The 11,093-nt window shown below is 55.2% G+C and overlaps 2 protein-coding genes across 7 annotated transcripts; both read right to left on the reverse strand.

Annotated features, from left to right (window-relative positions):
• Positions 1-26: 26 nt before the first annotated feature.
• PRAF2 (PRA1 domain family member 2) lies at positions 27-2,902 on the reverse strand. Its single transcript, XM_017968591.3, has 3 exons — positions 2,709-2,902; positions 1,294-1,511; positions 27-872 (listed from the first exon to the last, which is right to left on the reverse strand). Exons 1-3 carry the CDS (start codon positions 2,885-2,887, stop codon positions 733-735), a joined length of 537 nt encoding a protein of 178 aa, XP_017824080.2. The 5' UTR covers positions 2,888-2,902; the 3' UTR covers positions 27-732.
• Positions 2,903-3,339: 437 nt separating this feature from the next.
• WDR45 (WD repeat domain 45) lies at positions 3,340-8,983 on the reverse strand. Of its 6 annotated transcripts, none has more exons than XM_035287959.3 (11): positions 8,825-8,983; positions 6,915-6,986; positions 6,721-6,795; positions 6,527-6,631; positions 5,540-5,645; positions 5,325-5,419; positions 4,760-4,839; positions 4,443-4,651; positions 4,259-4,360; positions 4,031-4,176; positions 3,340-3,808 (listed from the first exon to the last, which is right to left on the reverse strand). In XM_035287959.3, the coding sequence occupies exons 2-11, from the start codon at positions 6,967-6,969 to the stop codon at positions 3,699-3,701; spliced, it is 1,083 nt and encodes a 360-aa protein (XP_035143850.1). In that variant the 5' UTR covers positions 6,970-6,986; positions 8,825-8,983; the 3' UTR covers positions 3,340-3,698. The 6 variants fall into 6 exon arrangements, with proteins under 6 accessions (XP_035143850.1, XP_035143848.1, XP_003735777.1 ...); XM_035287957.3 differs by having other exon boundaries at positions 5,540-5,648; XM_003735729.5 differs by lacking the exon at positions 8,825-8,983 and adding an exon at positions 8,636-8,791.
• Positions 8,984-11,093: the final 2,110 nt, after the last annotated feature.

An 11,093-nucleotide genomic window follows, 5' to 3' on the forward strand; every position in this document is an offset into this window, starting at 1 on the left:
GTGCAAGTTTACCCAGGAGGCTCCAATTGGCTTGAGAATGCAACAGCCTTTATTGTTGCAGCAACACTAACATATATGCCCCATTCCCTGCCGAGGCTTGTCCCCACCCCACCCCTTGGTTGTCAATGGTGTGGAACATTGGGATGAGGGGAAAAATCCCTAAGCAGAGCTGGAGGGAGGCAAGTGGGACTGGTGAGGGTCGGGATAACCTGGGACCAGGGGTCCAACAGTCAGGATACCTGACTCCACACAGGGGCCTGGAACACTTGGGTTTTGAGTTCAAGATTTGGCAACGTCTTGACCTGGGTTGAAAGGTAGGATGGGGTCTGGAAAAGCTTTGGTCCAGGGTTCAAGATTTGAGAGTGCCTTGCACTAGGCCCCAGTTTGGGGCTGAGCATGGAGAAGTGTGGATGGGAGTGTCTCTGGGTTCACAATTTGAAACTGACCATGGATGCTCTGGCCTCAAGCCCCAGTTTTGGGGCTAGATGTAGGTGGCTCTGGGTCCCAGGTTCAGGGCTGGGGAAGATTCTTGTCCTTAGGTAACGGGGGCTAGGTGGGAGGGATATCCTACTCTGGGGCCGGCATGGGGGTAGGGCAGTCACATATATCCTGTTTGGTTTGGGCAGGGGGCTCTAGGCTCCTGTTTTAAGTTCTGGAAAAGGGCTCTGGATCCCAATTATGGGCTGGGGGTGGGGTGGTATTCTCCAGGTCCTGGGAACAGATCACAGGGGCCTAGGATCCAGCCTCCTGCTCTTGTCCCAGCGCCTCTAGTAGCAGGCCCATTGGCGTCCGCTTGAGACCAATGCTCTCGATCTTGTTCTCAATCTTGTTCTTAAGGTTGCGCAGGCGCAATGAGGCATGCACCAGGATCACTGTGGGCGGCACCAAGAGGAGGGGTCAGTGGAATAGACTCAACCTGCAGCCAACTGGGGCCCACCGAAGGGAATTGGCGCGCAGGCAGGCCAATGGAGTGGTGAGCGGCCAGGATGCCTCGGATCCTAAAAGCGTGGCCGACTTGGCTTGGCAACGTAGGCATGGCCAGGGAGGGATCCCGGTAACGGGGACGTGGCCAGTGGAAGGCATTTAACACCAGGAGTGAGATGGGAAAGGCGGTAATAAAAGGGGCGTTCCCAGAAGGGGGAAAGATGTCCAGGAAGGCGCTTTTAACGGGGGCATGGCCAGGCCCTCCGGGTTTCCCAGCCCCCTCTCAACCCAGGGACGGGGTAGGGCTGCCTGGTGCTGTAAGCATGCTCTGGCCGCTTTCTCAGCTATCTCGGGGTAGTGGAGACTCACGAAGCACCGGCCCGGCGATGCTGAGCAGGAAGGTGCAAGCGCCGCCCACGACCCAGAGAACCAGGAGGCCGACGGCAAGCACTGCGGCCAGGCAGGCGGCGGGGTGGCTGCGGCGGCAGCGGCGCACAGCTGAGCGGGTTTCAGCTGCCCACACCAGCACGCCGAGGGCCACCGCCACTACCAGCGCGCTCAGGAGCGTGTGCAGCGGACGCATGTACCTGCGGATACAAGGGAACTAAGCTAGCCGGCCGGGCAGAGGGAAGGCCTCCCGGTTTCCCGGACCAAATCCCACTCTGGGCCCCAAGAACCAGAGTCTCCCGTCTCTGGACACTCCAGCCCGGCACATTCTCCCACCAGCCCTATCTCCAGCAGGCCCATCCGCCAGGGCTCCCGACTCACAGATCCCTGTGGACCTCTCATTTCCTCCTTGTCAGTTCCACTGTCCTGTCTTCCTCAGGTCCCCACTTCAGGCCCTCCCATCCCGCTAGATGTTCCCCCCACCCTTGGGCTCCCAACACTTCCCTGGACTTTACTGTTGTTGACTCTACCCCCATAGGGCCCCTCACCAACCTACTCTTTGACCCCAGCCCCTGCAGATCCTTCTTCCACGCCTTCTGTCTCCACACACTCCCCTCTCCCCAGGCCTAGAGTCCTTATAGGATCCCCCTCCAGGCTTCTTCCCCTCCCAGTGCCCCCTCCAGGCTGCTGTTTCCCTATAGATTCCTCCATCCATCATCGCTAGAACCTCTTCCAGGTCGTCAGCCCCACTCTGAACTTCCAGCCCTGCTCAAGTCCCTCCTCCAGATTCTCCGTTCCTCTCATCTCAGGCTTTCCAACCATGGAACCTCCTCCTGGGCCCAAGTTCCCAACAGGTACCTGCCCCTGGCACCTTCCAATCATAGCCAGGCTCCCCTGCAAGACCGAATCCTCAATAAGTACATCTTCCACACCCTCCAACTTTACCGTCCATTTCCCTGTCTCTGCCCTAAGTACTCCAGGGTCGGCCTCAATCTGGCCCCATCATTCACATTACAACCCCCTGACACACACCCCTAAAGTACTCTCATATTCCCCTTTCAGGTCCTCCTTTTCTTCAGGTTCACCTACCAGCACACTTTCCCCTTCAGTCCCACACTTTTCTCCATCCTCCCCAGGTCTTCTCTTCAGACCCCCATCCCCGACAGGCCCTCCTCATCAGCCAGACTCCATCTCCCTGAGGCCCTCCTTATAACTATGCTCCACTTCCTTCAAGGCCTCCCTTCCAAGCCCCTCAGGCCGTCCATGTCTACTGAATTCGCCCTTCCCGGCCTTGCATCCCCCTCAGGTTCCCCGTCCTGGTCCTCAAAGATCCGTGGGTCTACCCCCCACGCCTTGCAGACGTCCCCAGCCAACCGGCGCCTCCTTCCCTCCCTCACCCGGCGAGAGTGAGGCCGATGCCGAAGCAGAGAAGGTAGTTGGTTTGGTAGTAGAGGAGGTTGTTGATGACGCGGTGGCACCATCGCTGCGGGTCGCATGGATCCGGAGCCGCCAGGCGCGCCGACCCCAGAACAAAGTCGTCCAGGGCGCGTAGCGGTGGCAGCCGCACCTCCGACATCCTGGCGGTTAATGTGGCTGGACCAGCAAGGAGGGGGCCGGACTACAACAACCGTTACGCCGCTCGCCACCGCGGGGCACACCGGGAAATGGAGTCTGGGTTGGGCAGCTACTTTCCTAACCTAGGTGGATTGCGCAGGGGCGGCGATGCATGTGACCGGAAAAGTAACTAACACGCCGTTCCGGAAAGCAGCAAAGGCTGCCGGGAAATCAAGCCTCGGCCAAGGGGCGAGACCTTCCCATCCTTTAACACTGCTATCCACCCCCGCGAGAGGCGCCGCAGGAGCTGTTCCGGGCGGTGCCAGCGGCTCAAGCACAAAGTAGCCAGACAGATAAGAAAGGAGGGACTGTCACGAGGATGCGAGTTGGATTCCACCTCCTTCCTGTCAGCGTCCAAGACGGTCACATTTCTCCTGGAAACTCCATGCCCCGCCCCTAAGGTCAAGTCATAAATGCCATTAAGGGCCTTTTATTCGTATTCATCACATCAGAGATCATCTGTTCCTGGGAAGCTTATAAAAAATCCCCAGGTTGGATTAGGCCACTCCCTCTGGGTCCCTAGCAATTTCTTCCAGGTTGGGGATCCCAAGGGGTCTCTGCCTTCCTGGGTCCCTGGCTTGGCCCTTGGGGCACACAGTCATCAAGAAGTGCTGGGGGAAGTGAGCTCTTTATTTAGACATAGCTCTGCTGAGTGGAAAGTGGGCACTGGCCCCATTAATGCTTGCTGGCAGGTAGCGTCCAAGCATGCCCCACTGCCAAGGCTCATCTCTGCAGTCTGCCACTGTAGGTCCCTAGCACAGCCCCCAGGGCTCTTAAAAGTCATCATCATCACAGATGTCAAGGTACACGTCGAAAGCCTCTCTGTTGCAGTTTCCATCAGGAGTGAAGACATATTTGTGGAAGGTCCCATCTACGCAGATGGCTGGGGGAGGGGGGTGGTAAGATGTCAGAGGCTGCCATAGCCACAGGCTCCAATCCTCTCAGGCATCTCAGGACCTAGCATCTGCCTCCAAGCCTTTGCCTAGTGCTGTCCCCCTTACTGATAATGAAGCTGAGCCTCACATGGCCCTAAAATTCTTTCAGTTCCAACCTGCAGACCTTTGCCCCATGCAGTACCCCCAACCAAGGGGCTATTCCCACTCACCAATGACAGAGTTGACGTTCTTGGAAGTATTGCGACCGAAGGCGCAGATGCAGGCTGACTCAGCAGGCACAGTGAAGCTCGCCAGGCTCCACTGAGAGTCCACGTACTGCCCAATCATAGGCCCCACCTTGCCCACGCGAGCCAGCCTGCAGGCAGCACTAGCTAAGCCAAGGTATGGTAAATGGGCAGGGGGACAGGGACACAGTAGGGTGGGGAGGGGGTACTCACGCGGAGCGTCGGTTGAGGCGGGTATCCTTGAGAGCAAAGATATGGACGGTGCCCTTATCACTGGAAGCGCAGAGAAAGGAGGAGTCGTGGCTGAAGTTAATGCTAGAAGACAGATCAGCAGTGATGTCCACATGTCATGTGGTGTTGGGGGTTCACCAGCCCACCATGCATACCCTGTGCTCACCAGTAGAGGGTAGCAGGGTCAGTGCCTCGGCGGAGCTCCACCAGTTTCTCCTTGGATTGTGTGTCAAAGAGGCGAATAAGAGTACCCTTCTGGGAGGCTGAGGCCACTACTGTGCCTGGCTGGTTCAGAGACACGCAGGCTATGTCACTCTGATGTGCATTGATGGTAAAGGGAGCAGATGAGGTGCCAGGCTTCGTGCTCGACAGGTCCTGGAGTAGGAGGGAGTCTGGGGTTGAGGTGGTATGGAGGGAAGGGACTGATTCCACAGGGAAAGCCAGTCCACCCACCTACCCGCCCTTGTCGACTGGTTGTCTCACCACAAGTTGCAGACTCCCACACTTGTGTCCCGGGAAGACTAACAGTTGCTTCTCCAGGCTGGGGCAGAGGTCACAGAGCCCTAGGGTGTGAAGATGAAGAAGGGTGGGCGGCTGGAGAGGAGGCAGCATGTCAGAATGGACAGAGCTGGATGAAGACCAGACTTCAACCCTCCATGATAAGCTGAACCCAAAGAATCCGCAGGGGGCTCAGCTCGGCTGCACACCTCGCCAGCTAGGCAGATTCCCTTCCTTGCTCTGCATCTGTGGAATCTAATAAGCTGTTATGACAGCCCCAGGAGGCTCACGGATACCTGACACACCCGCCCATGTCCTCACAAATTGTTTCTGCTCTGCCACTGGGGCACCCAGGGGTGGGGCAGGGCTGGAGGTGGGGAGAAATGGCTGGGAGCTGGAAAGATGGAGGGGCTGTGAGTGTGAGCATCTCCCTGCCTCTTTCCCCGTTTCTGTGTGTGTGTGTGTGCCCCTTCCTTTCTTTCCTCATCTCTGCCCCTCTGCCCCATCCACTGTTTCATGCCCTTACACCTGTGTATCTGAGCCCTCTCACCCTTGGGGTTGTCCCGGGTATCAAACTCAAACAGCTTTCGGGGATTGTCGGGGAAGGAGTACACATAGATGCGGTTCCTCAGCACGATCACGATCCTGTGGGTATCACACAACACAGGATGGCTGTGAGGGGACAGCGGGATGCCCAGGGAGGACTAACCCTTTCACCTGCTGTGGGGACCTCCTACCTCCCACCCCAGTCCTCCTCAGGCTCACTTGTCATGGCGCATGCGCACAGAAAGCACTGGCTTGGTGAAGGTGAACTCCAGCACCAGCTTCTCCTTGGAGTCCTTGCCCTCCCGGGCATCGTCCCAGATCAGCACTGCTGGGCAGGTGGGTGGGTTGTCGGGGCCAAGGTTTAGGGTAAGGGCAACCCTGGTGACACGGGGTCCACGCCTGCTTCCCAGGGACCTCAACCTACTTGCTTAGCCTTTTACTAAACACCCAGTAAGCACAGCATGAGCACTTGTGGATATAATCCCTGAGAGAAGCATTCTAGACTGTTATATTCATCTACAGATGAGGAAACTGAGGTTCAAAGTGGTTGTGTCTGGCCAAGGACCTCACAGCCCATCAGCAACCAAACAGGGACTCATACTCAGGCCTATAACTTCCCCTTGGTAACTATTTCTGCCTGCAGGGTCCTAGTCCACGCACCCTGGAGATTTCCATGAGGAATCCTAGGGCTCCATGACTCACCTAGGGCAATTCCTGCCCTGTCCAGGTGGTATCGGCAAGAAAAACCCTTAAAGCAAGATAGCACATGAGGCTCAAGCCAAGGGGGTATTGGGAAGGTGGCGCCAAGATTTGATAACCTATTGCTTGTGTGACCTTGGATGAGTCACTTAACTGCACTGGGCCTCAGTTTCCTCATTGGTAAAAAGGGGGATAATGATCCTTCTTATCCCATAGAGTTACTGTGAGGAGTAAATGAGTTAATATATTTAAGTGCTTAGGGCAGTCCCATGCTCACAGTAAGAGCTCTAGGTCATGGCACACAGGAGGCACTCAATCAGGGTTCTTAAAATGAAAACAAAGCACCAAGCTTCTCAAGCTATAAGATCCATGACTTCCAAGCTGTAGGCCTCCTCACTGTGTGACTCTGAAGTACTCTGATGTCTTCATCTCCCAGTGCCTTGGGGTGCCTGTGGGAGGCCAGGAATCCAAGAAATCTGGGCCAAAGGGCAGGATGAGGGCACTTACCTGAGATCTCTGAGAACTTGGGGCTACTACCACCGCCCACCAAGGCCAGAAGGTTGGAGCGGTGCAGCATCTCCACCAAGCCCATGCTGCCCACCTGCTCGTGGTCTGGACAGGGACCAGGGTGTCAGTGGAGGTGGGAGCCAATGCCCAGCCCAGCTCTTCTGCCCATTGCCCCTCCCCTGCCAACAGCTCACCCAGATGCCCCTTCTCCATCAAGGGCTCCACGTTGTAGATGCGCACACCTGTCTCCATGGCGCAGCAAAAACAGCCTGGGGGATGGAAGGAATCCGAACTGCCTTAAAGAATGCCCAGGTAGGCCCATGGCCCACTTCTGACTCCTCTTTCCCTCGCTCCCTCCCACAAGGGTACAGGCCCAAGCCTCTCTCACTTTGGTCTTGGTTGAAACGCAGGCTGGTCACTCCTCGAAGTGGCTGTTGAGTCATGGTCCAGGATTGTTTCCCTGGACACAAATGGGATAAAGATGAGAAAAGTCCTGGAGTCTCCCCTCCAAGTTCTGCCCCAACTGATTTCCTCCTCCTCCCACACTCTGCTAACTACTGATGGGAGGGACTGCAAAAAAGATTAAAAAAAAAAAAAAGGCTGGGTGTGGTGGCTCCCACCTATAATCCCAGCACTTTGGGAGGGTGAGGGAGGCGGGTGGATCACCTGAGGCCAGGAGTTTGAGACCCACCTGCCCAACGTGGTGAAACCCTGTCTCTACTAAAAATACAAAAGTTAGCTGGGTGTGGTGGTGCATGCCTATAATCCCAGCTACTTGGGAGGCTGAGGCTGGAGAATCGCTTGAACCCAGGAGACAGAGGTTACAGTGAGCTGAGATCCAGCCATCGCTCATTACCTGGGTGACAGAGTGAGACTCCCTCTTGGGCAAAAAAAAAAAAAAAAAAAAAAAAAAAGAGAGTCCCAGGATCTCTGCTCTAAGCTCCCAAGATCCCAGACAGCGTGGCCAGGAACCCTCCCTCTTTCAGATTTGGCCAGCTCCAGGACTACACTGACGTGGACCCCACACCTACTCCTTACATGCTGGCCCTCATTGACTTGTCAGGAAGTAATGTGATGGGGGTGCCCCCGTGGTATCTCTTCCCCACCCCCAGCCAATCTTGACCCCAATGCCAGACATGGCCTGGAACCACTCCAAACCCATTTCTCATCTTCACACCTGACCTAGCACTGGACTCTACCTATCAATAAATAGAGGAAAGTTGGCCAGGACATCCACTTCTTGTACCTCCCTGACTTGGCCCTGAGACTTCTATGCTTGGTTTGCCATCCCCAGGAATTCCTCTCATACCTTTCTAGCTCTACCCCAACCTAATCCATCACCCCAGAGTCCTCTCACACCTTTCCCCCTTACTGGCTTCCCCATACCCCTTCAGGATCCCATGCCTACTTGGGATGACCCCTTCTCATGCCTTGGTAACTACCATCAGGGCCAGCCTAGACATTTCCCTAGGTCTGCTTATGCCCTGGGGACTCTATCCTAGGATTCCCCTAGCACTCTAAATTTTCCACCCTGGGACATCTTTGTGTTCTGCTTTCCTTGACTCCAACATAACCTGGCCTGGACCCAACCCCAGGAACCTCACCCATCCCCCTAATATTCCCCTTCTAGAAATAGACCCCTATCCAAGACCCTGCCCCAGGGCACCCTTACCCTTTCAAGACCCTTGCCCAAAACAAAGCATCCAAAACTCCTGCCTAGGAGAACCTCAACCCCTAAGATGCCTGCCCAGTCCCCAACTTCCCTTCAAACCCTCAACTCCCAAGACCTCTGCCCAGACACACTCCCTCCCCATCCTCCAATAGTCCAAATCTCCTCCCTTTCTTTTGGTTACACCCTCCACTGGAATGCCTCATGCACATTCTTTGGACAGCTCTGCCTTGTCGCTATTCTCTGGACAGCTACACCTTTCAAGACCCCTTTTTTGCACCTCAATTCCAAACCCCCGAGCCACCCCAAACCCTGTCCGGGATGCCTCACCCCTCTCCCAAGACCAGCAGTATGCTCGTCCCAAAGCCAGCACCCACTTAAGACCTCTGCCTTAGACCTTTACTCGGAAGACTCCCAGCCTCCCCCAGACCTCAACCAACCCTGGGATCGTGCTCCAGCTTCCGGCCGTCTTCACCGTCCTGACCTCCGCGTGTCCCTGTCCCGGGCCCCAGCTGTCAGTGCCGCCTGCGGCCCGGTTTTCTGACCTCCCGGGCCTTGGCGCCCGACTCGGGTGTTTACATCAGGGCCCCACTTCCGGGGGAGGGAGCCTGCTGCAGGAAATGACTCACCCCAGCTGGAAAAAGGTTGCCACCGCCTTCCTCGCCCAGATCCCGGGTCTTCGGAGCATCGCCGGTGACAGCGGGGTCCTCCCGGGAGGGCGCGGGGAGCTGCGGAAGATCGGCTGGGGGACCGGAGGCAAAGGGGGCTCCCTAAGGCCGAGGCTGTCTGAGGGAACCGGGAAGGGTGGTGAGAGCGAGCGTGCTTGCCCCCCGCTGAGCGAAACCAGCCGAGTCCTCAGCGCCGCGGTCACTCGCGATAGGGGAGTAAACCTCCCCGGCGAACAGGACGCGGACCTCCGCGGCGGCCGAGAGTAGCGGCCCCTGTTCCCAACACAGAGGCCTTCCAGGCTTCCAGAGGGGCTATGCTGGGGTGCTGGGGACTCCAGGTGGGGGCGGACCTGGGGACTCCAGGCGGGGGCGGACCTGGAGACCTTGAAAGTGGAGAAACCTCCTTGGCTCTGGAAGCCAAGAAACGGATTTCATTTTCTTTCTCCCCACCTTGCCTCCAACCCAGCTAGCTCTGGGGTTTGTTGTTTTGTTTTGTTCTGTTTTGTTTTCTGAGACAGAGCCTTGCCCTGTTGCCCAGGCTGGAGTACAGTGGCGCGATCTCGGCTCACTGCAACCTTCGCCTCCCAGGTTCAAGCGATTCTCCTGCCTCAGCCTCCGGAGTAGCTGGGATTGCAGGCGCCCGCTACCACGCCCGACTAATTTTTGTGTTTTTAGTAGAGGGGTTTCACCATGTTGGTCAGACTGGTCTCGAACTCCTGACCTCAGGTTATTCACCCGCCTCGCCTCCCAAAGTGCTGAGATTACAGACTTGAGCTACCGCGCCTGGCCTCTTTTTATTTTTACAAAATGCAAAATAGCATTTGATGGTAAAAGGTATGAATGCTGTGGGTTTTTTATTTAAAAAAAGAGGTCCTATTATGATAAAGCTTAAAAAAAAAAAAAAAAAAAAAGGCTGGGCACGGTGGCTCACGCCTGTAATCCCAGCACTTTGGGAGGCCGAATCGGGTGGATCACTTGAGGTAAGGAGTTCGAAACCAACCTGTCCAACATGGCAAAACCCCGTCTTTAATTAAAAAAAAAAAGCCACAAATTATGTGCATACTAGAAGGATTTTTTTTTTTTGGAGCCATGACTTGTATTGGAAGGATTTTTAATTAAACTTTAAGAAATAATACACAGGATTGCTTGAGGCCAGGAGTTTGAGACCAGCCTGAGCAAGACTCTGTCTCTACAAGAAAAAAAAAAAAGATGTCATACACTCCACTCTCAGTGAAGGTGGAATAACAGGGCCCAAATTTGTCCTCTCACGGGAAACAACCAACTTTACCCCCCACAAAAAAAAAGCAAAATACATGAAACAATGTTTCTTTTTTGGGGGGGGTATGGATTCTCTGTCACCCAGGCTGGAGTGCAATGGAACAATCCCGGCTCGATGCAACCTCTGCCCCCCAGGTTCGAGGTGATTCTCCTGCCTCAGCCTCCCAAAGTGCTGAGATTATGGGCCTGAGCCACTGTGCCTCGTGGAAACAATTATTCTTAAGACATTAGTCAGGCACCAAAGGACATTGATCCCTGAAAGATAGGAAACAAGGTGAGCACTACAACTCTCCCAGCACACTGCCTGAGAGCTTCCATGCTATGGCACTGGAAGGGGAAACTGAGGCAGCACCTGGTAGACTCCCTAAGTTGAGGCAGTCCAGAGAGACAAGGGCAGCCAGAGTTTAAAGGACAGAATGTCAGGAGAGAGGAGCACAGAGAATCACAGAGATCTGCAAAGGGTCCCCCTTCAGTATTTAGCAGAGTACTTAACACATGCATATGAGCCAACTACTAAAGGCCAGGAAAAGAACCATCCAAGTGGATAGGAGGAACAGGTCCTGACATTCACATGGAGCTTTTGAAAATAGTGCTTGCTCCCACTTGGGATGTTTTAGTGCTTGTTTCCCACCCAGACTGGAAACTCCTAATTCACAAGGCATAGAGTACACAGGAAGGTCTTGTCGCGGTTGTGGGGAATAACGAGCCCTAGACTTAGTATTGCTCCAGGCTCACTTTACAAATAATAAAAAAAGACCCTAAAAGATCTATAGCAGGCCGGGCGCGGTGGCTCACGCCTATAATCCCAGCACTTTGAGAGGCCAAGGCGGGTGGATCACGAGGTCAAGAGATCAAGACCATCCTTGTCAACAAGGTGAAACCCAGTCTCTACTAAAAATACAAAAATTAGCTGGGCATGGTGGTGCGCGCCTGTAGTCCCAGCTACTCGGGA

This window comes from Callithrix jacchus, chromosome X (assembly GCF_049354715.1).
Source record: "Callithrix jacchus isolate 240 chromosome X, calJac240_pri, whole genome shotgun sequence".
Taxonomy (NCBI): domain Eukaryota; kingdom Metazoa; phylum Chordata; class Mammalia; order Primates; family Cebidae; genus Callithrix; species Callithrix jacchus.